Below are 19,437 nucleotides of genomic sequence, written 5' to 3' on the forward strand. Positions count from 1 at the left end.
AAGTTTCATGCTAATTGTAGAGCAAATTGAATCACTTTGGGTGTTATTTGTGCAGGTATTAAGGCTGGAAGGTAAGGACGAGGAAACATGAAGACGTAAGGACACTGGAGATAAAATCACAAAGAAGTGGGATAAAACAGAGGCCGAGCCGCAGCAAATCTGGGCGAGACGCGCCAAACCTTCAGGTCCCAGTTCGCGCCTCGCTAACCTGTGCCGCGCCACGGAAGCTTCGTAAAAAGAAACTTTGTTATAAAAAGAAGCCCTAATCCTCATAAGGGTGAGATCTTTGGTGAGCCAAATTCAGAGAGCATTCATATTCCAGAGCTGAAAACAACATTCGGCGGAGAATTCAACATCAATCGAAGACATTCCTTTGATTAAGATGAATCCATCTATGAAGTTTTGTGTGTTCTTCATGACTATGGAGAGCTAAACCCCATTGTGTTGAGTTTAAGGTAGTAGTTAACCTATGAAGTTGAGATAACTTTGATTAATTCCTGTGAACAATTGTTTAAGTTTTATTATCAATAAAGAACCTTGTTTTTATTTTATATCATTGTTGAACTATCAATTGAGAGATAGGGTTCATACTTTTGCCCTAGGTTTTTATATTGATTTGTTCTTAATTCGCAGAAACGGGGTTATGAATAAGTTTTCGTAAATCATTGTGTTTAATTCCCTTTATCCTTATGTTTATTCTGAGAGATCGAATATCGTACCGGTAGAGGTGGTTCTAAATTGATCTTAGACATGAGGTCAGTTTTGAGGATGAATGAAGATAATAACTTATATAATGGTTCACTTGTGGATTAATTGATCAATTGCATACGAATAGGTTGATGAACCCTAGAACTTAACATATTCATCACCATTGTTATTCATTCTTTAAGCTTTCAGTCAATTAATTATTACTTTCTTATATGCACTTTTAGACTAAATAATCAAAACCAATGCTTTTTACTACTCATTATAATTCGACCATAGAACGGCAGTAATATTGACACAGTCTCTGTGAATACGATATATTAGAAAATATTTACCCAAAATACTTTCAACAAATTGGCTCCGTTGCCAGGGACTGTGTCAATATTGCACGCATTGCAATAGCTTTTATTTTGAGTTTACTTTCATTAATCTGGTTGTTTCACGTGTTTGTTAGTTTTTGCAGAATTAGTGTATGCGCAGCAAGGTTTCCAGCGATCAACTTCTTTTTGATCCTGAGATCGAAAGGACCGCTAGGAGATTGAATAGCAAAACACGAAGAAGAGCAAACATAGCAAAGGCAAGAGACAATGCAACTGCGACTTCGTCACAATCATTAGAAACCATTGGCGAGTCGTCTGAAGGACTTTACTTTCACGAACTATTTGAAGAAGAGCAAGAAGCCATCATACAACACACTGTTGTAAACATGGCTGCCACAACTCCATTAGCAAATAGTCCTCGCCTTAATCCACAATTCGCGAGGACTGCCACCAACGGGCGGACATCTGAATTGAAGACCGGGATTCTACAGCTCATTTGTGCAAGTCCTTTTGCCGGATTGGACCATGAAGACCCATACACGCATTTTACTCGATTCTATGAGTTAGAAGGTACTACAGGTGTAGCCCAAGCGGATGAAGAGACATTGTTCAAAGGTTTGTTCCCACATTCCTTGCTATGAAAGGCTAAAGATTGGTATCTAGACCAACCTGAAGCAGTAATGACTGATTGGAATACCTTGGAAGAAAAATTCTTGGAACGGTTTTACTCTCAAAACCGATTCTTTGATGTAAAAACAGCAATTGCGGTGTTCTCTCAAGGTAGTAATGAATCACTGAATGAAGCTTGGGAAAGATATAAAGCTATGCTGAGAAAATGCAAGGGACACGGTTTTGTAGAAGTTGATCAAATTCACATGTTCCGCAACGGTCTCACACCCACAAACAAGACACTTTTGGATGCCACAGTTGGTGGCTCACTAATGTCCAAAACACCTGTTGAAGCGACTCAAATAATTGTGCGAATGGCTCTAAATGACCGTCAGAGCAATCATGATCGAACTGTCAGAGATAAGAAACCTGTATTGTTAGAGCTAACAAATAGTGATGCTCTATTGGCTCAAAACAAATTGCTAACTTCATAAGTGGAGCTTTTGACACAACAAATGTCCAAACTACCACAACAAATTAAAGAGCTGAATGGAGTTTCAAATTCCTACCAAGTTGCTAAGTGTGAGCTATGCAAGGGAGATCATCAAACAAGATTTTGCTCACCAGTCTTGGAAGAAGAAGTGAATTACATGAACAACAACCAAGGACAAAGGCAGAATCAATATCAGAATCATCCGCCGTATCAACAAAGTTATCCACCAAGGAATAACAATCAAGGGTATCAACAACGACCTAACAATCAAGGATACCAACAGCAAACATTTCAACCTTACACTCAACCGCCACCACAATAATAAGGAGGACCGTCTAAGTTGGAAGAAACTATGACACAATTCATGCAGATGTCAATGACCAACCAGAAAAATCAGGATGCAGCAATTAAAAATTTGGAAACTCAAGTGGGGCAACTTGCTAAATAGATTGCGGCTAATCAGTTGAATGCAATATTCTCCGCCAACACTCAAGAGAATCTGAAAGAGCATTGCAAAGTAGTGGTAACCATAACTGGTCAAAAAGGCGGTGGTGAGGAAGTTGAAAACAATGATGTTGAGAAGGAAGATGATAATCGTGCTGCGGAAGATGAGGAGAATGAAACTGTTGTAAGCGAGATGAACAAAGAGGAGGAAAAAAAATCATTATCGCGGCGCATTGTCAAACCGGCGAGGCGCGCTGGTGACGAGATGGCAAACATTGTGATACCAAGTCAACACCTCCTGTATCCACAAATGGCCAAATGCCAAAGAACGAAAAATTCATGAAGGATATCTTGACAAAGAAGAAGAGACCGGAAGAAGAAATTGTTGTTCTTAATGCGCAGTGTAGCGCTATAGTGTCCCGTCTCCCTCAAAAAGCAAGAGACCCCGGACGAGTTACACTACCAGTCACAATGGGTAATCAGCACATTGTGAATGGATTGATAGATCTAGGATCAAGCATCAATCTAATTCCTCTATTAATAGTGAAGCGGTTGGGAAATATTGAGATGAAGTTAATAAGAATGACCTTACAACTAGCAGATAAATCCAACACTCTTCCTTACGGGGTCGCACAAGACATGTCAGTAAAGGTAGACAAATTTTTGTTTCCGGTAGACTTCGTTGTGATTGATATGGAAGAAGATAAAGAATCACCGATTATTCTTGGAAGGCCATTCATGAAAACAGCCCGGATGATGATAGATATTGACGACGGTATCATGAAACTAAGAATCCAAGATGAAGAGGTAAGCTTTAATCTGTTCGACGCCATGAAACAACCTAAGGATAAAAGCGATTGTTTCCGCCTAGACGCCACCGAAGAGGTAGCCATAGAAGTAGCCAGTGAGATCCATCTTTCTAACCCTTTAGAAAGATCCCTTGTTGATTCATTTAATGTGCAAACTCAAGAGGAAGAAAAAGAAATCGAAGTATTCTTGAAGGAGCTAGAAAAGGGAGGAAACATGAATGTTAAGAATGAGAAAGTGGAAACATTAGACCCACCAAAAGAAGTGAAGGGACAAAGATGGAACTAAAACTACTCCCAACTCATCTGAAATATGTCTTTTTAGATAAAGAGGGAAAGAAACCAGTAGTTATTAGTTCAAAGCTGACCACACAAGAAGAAGAAAGACTACTGAAAATTTTACAAAAGAATAAAGCTGCAATTGGATGGGTCTTGGCCGATTTAAAAGGTATAAGTCTGGCATATTGTATGCACAAAATCATGTTGGAAGAAGAATTCAAATCGGTAGCTCAACCTCAAAGAAGATTAAATCCAACCATGAAGGAAGTAGTAAGAAAAGAGGTAGTCAAACTCTTGGAAGCAGGGATGGTTTACCCAAATTCAGATAGCGCATGGGTGAGTCCAAAACAAGTAGTGCCAAAGAAAGGAGGAACGACGGTCATCAGTAATGAGAAGAATGAACTAATACCAACAAGAACTGTCACTGGGTGGAGCATGTGCATCGACTATCGTAGACTCAATAAAGCCACGAGAAAGATCACTTCCCTTTACCATTCATGGATCAGATGCTTGAGAGATTATCCGGACAAAACTATTATTGTTTCTTAGATGGATATTCCGGATACAACCAGATTGTGATCAACCCAAAAGACCATGAGAAGACAGCTTTCACATGTCCGTTTGGAATTTTCGCATATAGGAGAATGCCATTTGGATTATGTAATGCTCCACCCACCTTTCAAAGGTGTATGCAAGCGATCTTCTCTGACCTCATTGAAAAGAGTATTGAAGTATTCATGGATGATTTTTCGGTATCCGGAAAATCATTTGACATTTGTCTGGCTAATATGGATGAGGCACTGGGAAGATGTATTGAGACCAACCTAATTCTAAATTGGGAGAAATGCCATTTCATGGTAACTGAAGGTATTGTACTAGGGCACAAGGTATCTTTAAGAGGGCTTGAAGTGGACAAGGCCAAGGTGGAGGTAATCTCAAAACTTCCACCTCCTGTAAACATTAAAGGGGTAAGAAGCTTTTTGGGTCATGCGGGATTCTATCGAAGGTTCGTAAAGGATTTCTCAAAGATTGCCAAACCATTGAGTAACTTACTCAACAAAGGTACGTGTTTTACTTTCGATGAGTCATGTGTCCAAGCTTTTAATGAATTAAAAGAAAGGCTAGTTACCGCACCTGTGATCGTAGCACCTGATTGGAAAAAACATTTTGAACTTATGTGTGATGCTAGCGATTATGCCATAGGCGGGGTGCTAGGCCATAGAAAGAAAAAAATATTTCATGTCATACACTATGCAAGCAAAGTTTTAAACGACGCTCAAGTCAATTATGACACTACAAAAAAAGAGTTGCTAGCTATAGTGTATGCCCTTGAAAAATTCAGATCCTATCTCATTGGAACAAAGGTGGTGATTTACACAGACCATGCGGCTATTAAATATCTGCTTACTAAACCGGATTCAAAACAAAGACTCATTCGATGGGTTCTTCTTTTGCAAGAATTTGACTTATAAATCCGGGATAAAAAAGGGTAAGAAAATGTGGTAGCAGATCATTTATCCCGTCTGGTCAATGTAAATGTCACCCACCAAGAAGCTGAAATAAATGATGAATTCCCGGATGAACAACTTTTTCAAATCCAAGTGAGACCTTGGTTCGCCGATCTTGCAAATCATAAAGCAACCAGTATGATACCAGAAGACTTCGATTGGCACCAAAAGAAAAAGTCGTTATCCGATGCTAAATACTATGTGTGGGATGACCCATATTAGTTCATGATAGGTAAGGATGGCATACTAATGTAGCGGGGAAAATCTGATATCGAAGCCATAGGATTGACTCGAATCAATATTTCGTTTGAAATCGCCACCGCGTTTTATTTTTTCAAAGGAAAAGGGAAAAGAACAAAAAACCCCAAAGTTTTGTTTTTAAAACAAGAAAGAGAACTCAGGTTCGGGTGTTGATTATACAAGGGGAAGGTTTTAAGCACCCCTCATATCTGTGGTACTTCACAGGAACCTTTTTGAAAATCTGTGTCGTGTGTGCTAAAAAGAGGTTGTTTTATTTTAAAAATAAGCTCGGCAAAGCATTAAGCTTTGTGCCTACATACCTCCTCGGTGCAATGGAGAAGTCAGAGCTAATGTAGTTCCGCTTAAAGGGAAAATATTTTTTAAAAAAACGAATAAACACTTTATCGTCGTTGGAGAGAAATACTCAGCCATTGATCTTGAGCATGAGAACAAACGAGTTCTTTGCATCGCAAATGAAAGAAGGGCTCCAACTCGGATAAAATCAACGAGTATGCCACTAGCTCTCTCACGCGGAAAAGATCTCATTATATCAATCAATTTCAAAATCGTGGGGTATAACCACTCGTTTCGACAATTACGGTGTCTAAACTTTTTTGAAGAAAAAAAAAAGCCACTAAGGGCGAAAGATATTTTTTAAAGAAAAAGGTTTTGAAAAGGTTGCAAACATAAGAAGGTTTTTGAAAAAGGGAGAAGATTTTGAAAATTTAAGAATGGGAGGAGATGAAGAGGCTATCCTATTGCGTAAAATAAAAGCTAAGGAAAAGAACGGTCTAACCGAAGAAGAAGCCAACACTTGACATTATGAGTCAAGGTAGATTTCCCTTCCTTTGGAATATCAATACTAAACCAACATTATCACTTGGGGGTCCAGATGAACTTATTATCTTAGCACCACTTTGCATTAAGCACATTAAAATTCTGACGAAAATCGGGCAGAGTAACGAATGTTTTCGGGTAAAATCCTTATCTCAATGCCTTGGAATTAACCATCAAGGGCTTTCAAGGAAATACCTGCACATACAAACAGACAAAAATCCAATGCCAGACAGACAGAATAACAGCAGAGTAATAACACAATAGGGGGTCCGGAGGCACTAAGTCCATAAGTCCGAATCTCCAAAATGCTCAGGATAGTAACCAATAGTCCAAAAGATCCTTAGGTGTTTTTTTTTTAGATTTTTGTTATTTATTAGTGTTTTAGCCTAAAAATAAAGTATGGTCCAAGTGGACAAAGAGAAAATAGCGGAAACAAAAACATACGTCCAAATGGACAAAGAGAAAAATAGCGGAATGTAAATATGATGAAATGATAAAATAAAGCAATAAAGCGAGAAATATAAAGAACGGTATAGTAAAGTGCGGAAATTAAAGTCAATTGTTAGATGTTAAAGATAACCATCTTGAAACTTGTCAAGTATGTTATCAAAGTTAGTAATGAAGATCAATGGTGAGTGAAGGATGTTCTCGGATTTAAATTCAATGGAACTTTATCAGAAGCTTGATAAAATCATAGCGACTACACGATAAACCTCCATAAGTCATAAATCAACCGCATACAATTCTCTTCCATATTTGATCTTTTTTATTCGGGACACGAAATATTGCGCTATGTTAAGCAGATCGCCAAGTGATTTATGTAGAAATCACCCTACAACGAGGCCGGTCAAAACTTTATGTGCTAATGCATGCGAGAGAAATGATATGTAGATCATTATCTGAAAGCAATACCGCACGAAAAGAAAATAGGTAACGATCTAGTCTTTACTATGAATCCATAAGAATTCTCAAAGTATTAAGACTTTCATCGATCAAAAGAAAAAAAGAGAAGAAGAAGAAAATGCATAAAGTAAAATCAACTCACACTATCATTAATATCATTCATCTAATATTATGGATTTGGTCCTTTCAAACCTATCAACATCCTAGATCCAATGATATTAATGAAATGGAGGAAGAAGAATAAAATTCACAAAAGATAATCAACTCACACTATCATTAATATCATTCATCTAATATTATGGATTAGGTCATTTCAAACCTATCAACATCCTAGATCCAATGATATTAATGAAGTGGAGGAAGAAGGAAGCCAAAACAAGCATAAAAAGGGAAAAAACCACATTTTGCCAGCACAAAATCGATTTCATGCAGGGGGGAAATCGATTTCCATAGTGCAGTTTTCAAAAAAACAAGTTACGTTCAGCAGGAAATCGATTTCAGCCTTAAGGAAATCGATTTCATCAGTGTAAATTTCAGCAAAAACATCATTTAAAGGCATGAAACTTGATATGAACAAATATACAAACACCTTATGATCACACATCAACTTGAGCACAAAATTTCCATCACAAAACCAGCAAATATCATCAATATAGCATCAAAGATGCATTGAACACAAGCAATAAAGATCTACATCATGGATCTAGCAAATTACCACTTCTTGAACAAAAATCTTGGAGTAGCTTCAAGAGCAAGCACAAAGTGTATAGATCCTTCAAATTTGGAGATGAACAACCAAAGAAAAGAGAGAAATGTAGGAAGTTTAGTTCAAAATTAGCAACATTCAATGTGAATCTCACTAATCTTATGAAAATGAACTTTGGGTGAGGGTTTTGGAAAGGGTGAGAAATGAATTTGCAAGCAATTTTTTGGCTCATTTGCTCTTGGTTAATTAACTTGTGTTTAATTGGTGATTAAAGTGGCATTTAAATGGTAAAATAGTAAAATGAGGTTAAAATGGAATTAATGAAGGAAATTATTTTGGTGAGGTGGAAAATTGGTAAAATGACAAAAATGGTCAAAGAAAATAGGTGCCAAAATCAAATCAAGCTTCCCTCTCTATTTTTTTTGAATTTCGCCTTAAGGAAATCGATTTCCTCAGGAGTGAAATCGATTTCACTCTGTTCCAGAAGAGAATTTGGCGCAAAATACACTAGGGAAATCGATTTACCCAGGAGGGAAATCGATTTCATGCTGTCCAGAATGTGATTTTGTTGAAAATTGCTGTAGGGAAATCGATTTACCCAAGAGGGAAATCGATTTCATCAGTCCAAAATGTGGAAAATGCCTTGTTTATTGCATGTCTTGGCTTGGTACCTACAAAACAAAAGCCTACAAAGAAACAAAGCAATATTTTTGGTATTTGGGTTAGTATAATATGCATACAAGATAAACAATCATTGGTGCTTGACGGTCCCTCTTATTGATGAGGTGAGTGCAACACCACAAACAAAACTTCCAAGTGAAGCTCTTGATTAATGATTGGGATATGAATGATATATGATCTTAGGGTCAAAAATTGGGGTATGACAGATGCCCCTATTTAAGTTTCTTCGATCCGGAGGTACGATGATTGCAAATCTTCGTTTTGACGAGATTGAAGAGACTTAAATATATAAAACACACAATTTTTGATCCTAAGATGCGATGCAAAGGTTTAATGGATGCATATGATGATGATGAAACATAGCAACACTGGGGATGCAAAGGAAATCCACTGGGAACACAAAATGGCTTTGTGGGAAGAATTCCACTAGGGAAGATAAGGATCTGTTGGAGAGACGAAACTCTGCTGAGGAAAGGAACTTCACTGAGGAAAGCATCTCGCACCAGAGAGGTCAAAGCATCATCTTTCACTAGGGATGAGAAAAGGGACATCCTCTTTCACTGGGGATGAGAAATATGCATCCTCTTTCACTGGGGAATCAGAATACCTATCCTTCGTTAACAGAGAACACACCATCGTTCCACTGATGATATGAATAGCAATGCATCGACGTACCACTGACGATGAAGATATAACAAAATACACCAACGTTCCACTGAAGGTGAACTACCAACGTCCCACTGGAGGTAGAAAGAGATGTATCGTCGTGCCACTAACGATAACACATACCAACGTTCCACTGAAGGTATTGAAGAGAAATACATCGACGTACCACTGACGATGAAGATAACAAAATACACCAACGTTCCACTGAAGGTGAACTACCAACGTCCCACTGGAGGTAGAAAGAGATGTATCGCCGTACCACTAACGATAACACATACCAACGTTCCACTGAAGGTATTGAAGAGATATACCACCGTACCACTGATGATATAAAAAGAGATAATTCATCGACGTACCACTGACGATGAAAGAGATGTACCGCCGTACCACTAACGATAACATATACCAACGTTCCACTGAAGGTATTGAAGAAAAATACATCGACGTACCACTGACGATGAAGATAACAAAATACACCAACGTTCCACTGAAGGTGAACTACCAACGTCCCACTGGAGGTAGAAAGAGATGTACCGCCGTACCACTAACGATAACACATACCAACGTTCCACTGAAGGTATTGAAGAGAAATACATCGACGTACCACTGACGATGAAGATAACAAAATACACCAACGTTCCACTGAAGGTGAACTACCAACGTCCCACTGGAGGTAGAAAGAGATGTATCGCCGTACCACTAACGATAACATATACCAACGTTCCACTGGAGGTATTGAAGAAAAATACGTCGACGTACCACTAACGATGAAAGAGAGCAAAATACACCAACGTTCCACTGAAGGTGAACTACCAACGTCCCACTGGAGGTAGGAAGAGATGTATCGCCGTACCACTAACGATAACACATACCAACATTCCACTGAAGGTATTGAAGAGAAATACATCGACGTACCACTGACGATGTAGATATAACAAAATACACCAACGTTCCACTGAAGGTGAACTACCAACGTCCCACTGGAGGTAGAAAGAGATGCCCCTTCGTATCACTGATGGTGAAGAGCAATCAATAATACTTTTTTCAAAGATTTGAGGATGCAAACACACATGCATAATCTCAATATTCATCGTCCAGCAACCAAAATTCAATCCATGACCGAATGGAAAGAAGCTGCCCCCAAAAGACTGGACCAAGTGAGGGAAAAACTCACTGGTCTTCTGTTCGTAGACATCTGAACAGAATAACTGAAACATATTATCCACCTAGAAACAAATTCAGTGGGGATTTTCAAGGAAAGTGAGCTTTTTCTGCTTAAGACACTCTAAATGAAAGAGCAATCTGTTTGACAGTAAACTTCATGATAGCGAATGTGAATGTATGACTATTTTTTGATGCATGTTAATGATGCATATGCTACCAAAACTTAGCACAAGGAGTAACTCAAGAGATAGAGTACGAGGATAACATAATCAAGCATGTCTCAAGCTGAACACCAGAGCAGAAACTGCTATAACAATCTTTTGATGGCATCAGAATAAATGCTACCCAATACTGAGGAAACATTGGAGCTGAGAAAACAAAATAACCGAGTTCTACATCATCTTCGAACCAGGCCAAAAGTACATTAAGTGGGCTATATTCTTCCCTTTTTGCATATGAATACATCAACATATCCATTCCTTGTAATGCACTCATGAATCAAACAAAACTTCTTTTATATTTTTCAAAAAAGGATTTTGTTGAGATCAATTTTCTTTTTGTTTCAAAAATTACTATCAACAATAAATGACATTTTGAGAGATATGGAAGAAATAAGATTGCCAATAAAGGGTAAAGGCTCAAACTTTTTTTAATAGAATGGTAGCTTGCAAAAGGCAAGACCCCATAGATGATTACAAAGTTTGGAAAGTGGTAATTTTGTGGAAAAGGTACATTGAAATGTAATGACCCTATCCTCTCTCTCAACTTGGAATTCCTGAGCAAAGGCTTCCGTTGAAATGTGTTGAACTTCTTCATGATAAACAGATGACTGTTGATGATCAAGTCTTGTCTGATGTAGTTAATTGCCATGAATCCCTAATTTTTGCCTGGACCGCCCTTTCGGGTTTTCAGTCCACCGGGTATTTTATTCTGTTTATGTCTCTAATTTTTTCCTGGACCGCCCTTTCGGGTTTTCAATCCACCGAGATGCTCTTTTTTGCCTAAGCCGCCCTTTCGGGTTTTCAACTTAGCGAGCTGTGCTTTTATTATTTTTAGGCGAAGTATTTCTTGACTACATCAGCATTCACGGGACGTGGGAGCTCCTCTCCATCCATAGTTGCAAGAATTAATGCACCGCCAGAGAAGGCTTTCTTAACAACATATGGTCCTTCAAAATTAGGAGTCCACTTGCCCCTTGAATCGGAGGTGAAAGACAAGGTCCTTTTGAGCACGAGCTCGCCTTCTCTGAATATACGAGGTCGAACCTTCTTATCAAAAGCTTTCTTCATTCTTTTCTGGTACAACTGACCATGGCATAAAGCCGTCATTCTCTTTTCTTCTATCAAATTCAATTGATCAAACCTGCTCTGACACCACTCAGCCTCTGATAACTTGGTTTCCATTAAAACTCTCAACGATGGAATCTCAACCTCAATAGGGAGCACTGCTTCCATACCATAAACCAAAGAAAAGGGAGTTGCCCTTGTTGAAGTACGAACAGATGTACGGTACCCATGCAAAGCAAATGGGAGCATCTCATGCCAGTCCTTCTACGTAACAACCATCTTTTGCACAATCTTCTTAATATTCTTATTTGCTGCTTCAACAGCTCCATTCATCTTTGGCCTATGAGGCGAAGAGTTGTGATGTTCAATTTTAAAACTTTCACACAGTTCTCTCATCATACTGTTATTCAGATTCGAGCCATTATCAATAATGATCTTGCTCGGTACACCATATCTGCAGATGATGTTGTTCTTGATAAATCTGACCACAACTTGCTTTGTCACATTATCATATGAAGCAGCTTCTACCCACTTGGTAAAGTAATCGATTGCTACCAGAATGAATCGATGTCCGTTCGAAGCCTTGGGTTCAATCATGCCAATCATATCGATACCCCACATAGAGAAAGGCCATGGAGAAGAAATAACATTGAGAAGTGTCGGAGGCACATGAATCTTGTCAGCATACACTTGACACTTGTGACACTTCCTTACAAACTTGTGGCAATCAGATTCCATTGTAAGCCAATAGTAACCTGCTCTAAGCATCTTTTTAGCCATCGAATGTCCATTGGCATGAGTACCAAAAGAACCTTCATGAATTTCATGCATCAACATGTCTGCTTCGTGTCTATCCACGCATCTGAGCAAAACCATGTCATAATTCCTTTTATACAAAACATCAGCACTAATGAAGAAACTACCAGCCAGTCTCCTCAAAGTTTTCTTATCCTTATTTGATGCCCCAAGTGGGTATTCTTGAGTCTGAAGGAAATGCTTAATATCGAAATACCAAGGCTTTTCATCTGTTGATTCCTCAACGGCAAATACATGAGCATGTCTATCAAGACGTCTGATTGTAATATGAGGTTCCTCATTATGAAAATTCACTTTGTACCTGGAGGACAATGTGGCTAAAGCATCAGCCATCTGATTCTCATCTCGAGGGATGTGGTGGAATTCAACTTTGTTAAAGAACGTCAACAGCCTTCTGGTGTAATCTTTGTAAGGGATCAAGCCAGGATGACGAGTTTCCCATTCTCCTTTAATCTGATTAATCACAAGCGCAGAATCTCCATAAACATTAAGAATCTTAATTCTCCGATTAATGGCCTCTTCAAGTCCCATGATGCGAGCTTCATACTCAGCAATATTGTTTGTACAGTCAAAACATATCCTTGCAGTGAAAGGTACATGTGACCCATGCGGAGTGACAATAATGGCGCCAATTCCATGGCCATGAACGTTAGAAGCTCCATCAAAAATTAAACCCCACTTGGATTCAGGATCTGGCCCTTCTTCTGGCAACGGTTCATCCCAATCTTGAGCTCTCAAATACAATATATCTTCATATGGGAAGTCCGTTTTGATAGATTGATGATCATCAATTGGTTGGTGAGCGAGGTACTCTGCCAACACACTTCCTTTTATAGCCTTCTGAGCTCGATATTCAATATCATATTCTGATAACAACATTTGCCAGCGAGCGATCCTTCCATTTAATGCAGGTTTCTCAAATACATACTTAATTGGATCCATTTTGGAAATCAATAGGGTGGTGTGGTTCAACATATACTGTCTCAGTCGGCGAGCAACCCACACCAAAGCACAACAAGTTTTCTCAAGCAGCGAGTATCTTGTTTCGCACTCGGTAAACTTTTTGCTAAGGTAGTATATTGCATACTCTTTTCGACCAGACTCGTCATGATGTCCCAACACACATCCCATTGAATTTTCAAGCACTGTGAGGTACATAATCAAAGGCCTTCCCTCAGCCGGAGGGAGCAAAATGGGAGGTTCAAGCAGATATTCTTCGATGTTGTCAAAAGCTTTCTGACAATCTTCATTCCACACACATCCCTGATTTTTCTTTAACAACTTGAAGATGGGCTCACAGGTAGTAGTCATATTGGAAATGAACCTGGAGATATAATTCAAACGTCCGAGGAAACCTCTCACTTGTTTCTCAGTCTTTGGTGCTGGCATTTCCTGAATTGCTTTGACTTTATCAGGATCTACTTCAATTCCTCTCTGACTGAAAATGAAACCCAATAATTTTCCAGAACGGACACCAAAAGTACATTTGTTTGGATTTAGGCGGAGACGATACTTTCTCAAACGCTGAAACAACTTCAAAAGATCCTCCATGTGCCCTTCCTCTGACTGGGACTTGGCAATCATGTCATCTACATAAACCTCAATTTCTTTGTGCATCATATCATGGAAAAGAGTGGTCATGGCCCTCTGATATGTCGCGCCAGCATTCTTCAGCCCAAAAGGCATTACTTTGTAACAGAATGTCCCCCATGGCGTAATAAAGGTTGTCTTTTCCATGTCTTCAGGTGCCATCTTAATCTGGTTGTATCCTGAAAAACCATCCATAAAGGAGTAAACTTCAAACTTTGCCGTGCTATCTACCAACATATCAATGTGAGGTAGAGAAAAATCATCTTTCGGACTGGCTTTGTTCAAATCTCTATAATCAACGCACATGCGAACTTTTCCGTTTTTCTTCGGAACAGGCACAATATTAGCAATCCATTGAGGATATACAGAAGTGATAAGGAAACCTGCGTCTATCTGCTTTAAGACCTCATTCTTAATCTTTTCCGCCATATCGGGATGACTCCTTCTTAGCTTTTGCTTGACAGGAGGACATTCAGGTTTCAACGGCAAACGATGCTCCATAATATCTGTGTCCAACCCAGGCATGTCTTGGTAGGACCACGCAAAAATGTCAACATACTCTTTAAGAAGCTCTACCATCCTCTTCTTAACATCTTGACCAAGCAGTGCCCCAATCTTGACTTCCTTCTTATCTTCTTCAGAACCCAAGTTGATGACATCTAACGGCTCTTTATATGGCTGAATGGTGTCTTCCTCGTGCTCAAGCAGTCCGGAAATCTCATCAGGAATACATTCATCACTCTCTTCTTCTGCCTTATACACAGGACACTCAAAGTTAGGAGAGGGTGCAGGGTCATTACTTTCAACGGTTTTATTGATTAATCTGCACAAGTGATTATTATTTCAGAAAAAAGGAAAGATATATGCAAACATGTAATCGTGCAGATTATGGCAAATGAAAACATTTTTTAAGGTTTTTTGTGTTACCACTTTCCAGAAAAAGCAAAAGGATAAAAAGTATGTATATGCAGAAACAAAATGATTTTTATTGATGATTTTAATGTTTAAAACAAACAGAAAACAGCCCCAACAACTTCACTTTCATCTTGGGCAGAATGAAAGGATTTTTGAAAAACATAAAAACAAATTACTTTGAAGCATGAGTACACTCAGGAATGTCAATGGTGATCCAATTCTTAATCATCTTTCCATGGGTCACAAAGTTTGGCACTTCTGGCTCTGGTTCATCTTCAATAACAACGTTCACTTCTGGAGGAGTCGGATGTAGAAACCCAGCACTATGGAACATCTCCTGGTAAGGATGAAAAGCAGATTCCGGCTTCATTACAGACTTGTCTGAGGCAGAAAATCCCAGACCAGCTCTATTCTTGTTCTCTTGAAGACTCACCACTTGTCCCTAGACTCCTGAATGTCCATTCTGAACCACCAGTTGAGCATCTTTGAAGGAGGCAATGGAAGCTTCATCCTTTTTGAATTCATCATTAACAGACAGGGCTTGGAATGCAGTTCCAATAACCACTTCATCAGCTTCTATGGTACGGAACAAAGAGAGATGACTAATCAGTAAAGCTTGTTCTCCATTCACAACAACCATCTTTCCATCTTTCACAGATTTCAACTTCTGGTGGAGAGTCGAAGTAACTGCCCCAGCCTCATGGATCCATGGGCGTCCCAATAAACAACTATATGCAGGAAAAATGTCCATCACATGAAAAGTAATCTTGAAGACAAATGGTCCAATACCAATAGGCAAATTAACCTCTCCAACCACTGATTTCTTCGATCCATCGAAAGCCTTGACAATCACATTACTAAATCTCATTGGTGTGCCACCATAAGACATCTTAGCAAGAGTGGATTTCGGCATAACATTCAGCGATGAACCAGTATCGATCAACACATTAGACATTGAGTCCCCTTTGCAATTGACAGAGATGTGCAAAGCCAAATTATGATTTCTTCCTTCCTCAGGCAAATCTTCATCACTAAAGCTCAAATTGTTACACGCAGTGATATTACTCACAACCCCATTAAACTGATCCAGCGTCACATCATGATCCACAAAGGCTTGATCAAGTATTTTCATCAAAGAATCCCTATGAGCAGGAGAACTTGTCAGCAGCTCCATTATAGAGATCTTGTACGGAGTACGATGCAACGGATCCACAATCTTATAATCGCTCATCTTGATAAGCTTCAAAATCTCATCCATCTCCTTTCCTGAAGATGACCCAGCATTCACTTTTGTCGCATCATTATTGTTCACAGGCACTTGAGTAGGATTCCTCTGGACATCCACAACTGTTTGGGGCTGAGTAAAAACTCGTCCACTTCTAGTCACTCTACTAACATCTGCTATATTCTCAACAGAAGACAGAGGCTTAATCTCAACTTCTTTTCCAGCTTCCAGCATGGTGGCATTGTATCTGTAGGGTACAGCTTTGTCAGAACTATAAGGTACAGATCCAGGCAAATATATCACAAGAGGTTCTACAGCAACTTGGCCATAATAACCAATCTCTACACATTCCGGGATTTCAAAGCATGGTTCAATCACATTGACATCATCTTCATCTCTATCCCTCAGAATCTCAATGAGCCTTTGATCTATCATCTCTTGTAAATCTCTTCTCACAATATAACATCCTCGAGGATTAACTGAACAGATCCTACAAGCAGCATGATTATGCTCATAATGACTGTATTCACACAGAGTGGCATGCATCTCTACCAATGATCCTCTGATGTGTTCCACATGATAAATCTTATACTTCCCAGGGCACCCATACACCATATTCACAGCAGACGCTTCACGAGTTGGCAACGAATTGTTCTTCACATTAGGGCCAATGTCACGGAAAGAAAGCATTCCAGAACGAACCAATCTCTGAACTTCATTCTTCAAAGGCCATCAATTCTCTAAGTCATGCCCAGGAGCATTCTGATGAAAAGCACAAGTGGCATCAGCCTTGTACCACCAAGGGAGTTTCTCTGGAACAAGAGGTGGTGACCTTGGTTGAACCAACTTCTTATGAATTAGAGCAGGATACAGTTCAGTGTACGTCATGGGGATAGGATCAATATTAACTCGAGGATACGGATTCCGCCTTGCTGGTTGTTGATTATCAGGAGCTACAGGCACTGAATTCACAACAGGAGTTACTGACGCCACTTGTTGAGATTGATTTCTGAATCGACTATTCCTTCCATGGGAAACAGCATTAGCCTCTGATTCCTTCTTCTTCTGGAATGAAGAACCATACTTCTTTGCACCACCAGACGAATTGTCATTCCGAACCAGACGACCTTCTCGCACAGCTTCTTCCAACCTGACACCCATACCCACCATTTCGGTGAAGTCTACAGGAGCACTTGCAATCATCTTCTCATAGTAAAACGGACCAAGAGTCTTAAGGAAAATCTTAGTCATCTCTTTTTCTTCCATCAGAGGAATCACTTGGGCGGCAACCTCACGCCATCTCTGAGCATATTCCTTGAAGGATTCTTTCTCTTTCTGCATCATAGCTCGCAATTGATCCCTATCAGGAGCCATGTCCACATTATACTTGTATTGCTTCACAAACGCTTCAGCTAAGTCATTAAAAGTGCGAATATGAGTGCTATCAAGGCCCATATACCACTTTGAAGTAGCTCCAGTCAAACTGTCTTGGAAATAATGGATCAACAGACGTTGATCATCAGTGTGAGTGGACATCTTCCTTACATACATCACCAGATGTGCCTGAGGACAGGAATTTCCTTTATACTTCTCAAATTCAGGCAACTTGAACTTAGCAGGTACTTTCACATTGGGAACAAGGCAAATATCATGCACATTCTTTCCAAACAGTTCTTTCCCACGCAAGGCTTTCATTTCTTTCTGCAATTCTTCAAACTGATCTTGGAAACCATCCATTCTGTCTTGAATTTCACTTGGAGCAGCATCATAAATGGGCTATGGGACAAAAGGACCAGTATGAACAATAGGAGATGTGTTGACCATAACAGGAGTCAACGGACGAGTCATCTTAGGAACAGACAAATAACCTTCAGGCATGCCCCAGGGATATCCATTAGGCATACGTTGCTGAGTAGCACCAACAGGAACAGTAGGAATTGTTGTAGCAGCAATTTCAGAAATCACAGTGGTCTGACCCTGAGCTTGGGCGTTGGGAGGAGGAACCTGATTCTGATTCTGATTCTGAGCAGCCATCAATGTCTCAACCAGAGCAGTGAGACGATCCACACCAGATCTCAAAGTAACAACCTCTTCACGTAGCTCACGATTCTCTTGTTCAAGACCTTCCATCTTCTTCTTGCAGTTAGCTCGAGTGTTATACCGGTGAGACAGCTTGATTTCTGTATGAAGAACACTGAATAAGACCTCGGGAATACTCTCGGAAGCAAAACCAAAATGCAGAATGATGCATGAAATGCAATCCAAATGATTTTTATTGATTTTCAAGGAACTTTAAGACATTAATTGTAAACATTAACAAAAACAACATAAAACATAACAGTATTCTTTATTAGAAATGGAAAAGCTTACAAAAGGATTCAAAGATCCAAAATTACAAAATAAAGGAAAAACTACAAACTAGAAGGGAACACTTCTGATGAAGATTCAACTCCTCTCTGCAGCTTCCTACGGAGCTTTTCCAACTCATCTTCATAAAAAGCCTTCAAATGAGCATTCTCGACCATCAGCTTATCAGCAACTTCCTTCCATGCAACTGAATCTTCTTGTTGTCTCTTTCGCTTTTCTCCATGTTGTTGAAGCAACTCTTCTTGATGACGGATTTGATCATCCTTTTCCATCAACCAACCATCTTGGATATCAAGCATTTCATCCTTTTCTTTCAAGTGTATCTTCAACTCTTTATTCTCCATTTCCGAAGCATGAAACTTCTTCTCCTAAGCATCTCTTTCCATTCTCATCTTAGCTACGAGCTCAAGATGCCCCTCGTTACTTTCAACAGGAGTAGTGAAAGACAAAGGTGGAGCAATGGGTAGAGAAGGCTCCTCAAGCAAATAAGGCATCTGAAAAGTATGAGCTCTAGCTTGAACCCAATCAGTGTAGTCTTTGAGAGCAACACATTGTTTCGTTCCCAACTGTCTCTTCCTATCAATATGATGCCAAGCACGCACAAACCGATTTCTCATCTCCGAATTTCCGTCTTGATTAAGATAGAAGATTCCTGACACAAGAATACTAGCGGGTCGCTCCTTCATGGGATAGCAAAATTGACGCCTTGCAAGAATGGGGTTGTAGGTAATTCCTCCTTGTATACCAAGAAGAGGTACATTAGGGAATTCTCCACAACGATCAATAATATCACCAATGTCATAAGCAGGATTGTACCAATGGATATTCCCATTAGTAAGAGGCATGATCTTCTGAGACCATGAGAGACCATCAGGAT

At 39.4% G+C, this 19,437-nt stretch overlaps 1 protein-coding gene across 1 annotated transcript; it reads left to right on the forward strand.

The window, feature by feature from the left end:
* Positions 1-2,889: 2,889 nt before the first annotated feature.
* LOC131634997 (uncharacterized) lies at positions 2,890-3,666 on the forward strand. The gene has a single exon (XM_058905621.1). The coding sequence runs from the start codon at positions 2,890-2,892 to the stop codon at positions 3,664-3,666; it is 777 nt and encodes a 258-aa protein (XP_058761604.1).
* The last annotated feature ends 15,771 nt before the right edge of the window (positions 3,667-19,437 follow it).

Source organism: Vicia villosa, unplaced genomic scaffold (assembly GCF_029867415.1).
Source record: "Vicia villosa cultivar HV-30 ecotype Madison, WI unplaced genomic scaffold, Vvil1.0 ctg.001408F_1_1, whole genome shotgun sequence".
Classification (NCBI taxonomy): domain Eukaryota; kingdom Viridiplantae; phylum Streptophyta; class Magnoliopsida; order Fabales; family Fabaceae; genus Vicia; species Vicia villosa.

What these genes read in the sequence shown, in the direction of transcription:
- LOC131634997 (XM_058905621.1), top strand. Translation starts at nt 2,890, where the DNA reads ATGCCAAAGAACGAAAAATTCATGAAGGATATCTTGACAAAGAAGAAG.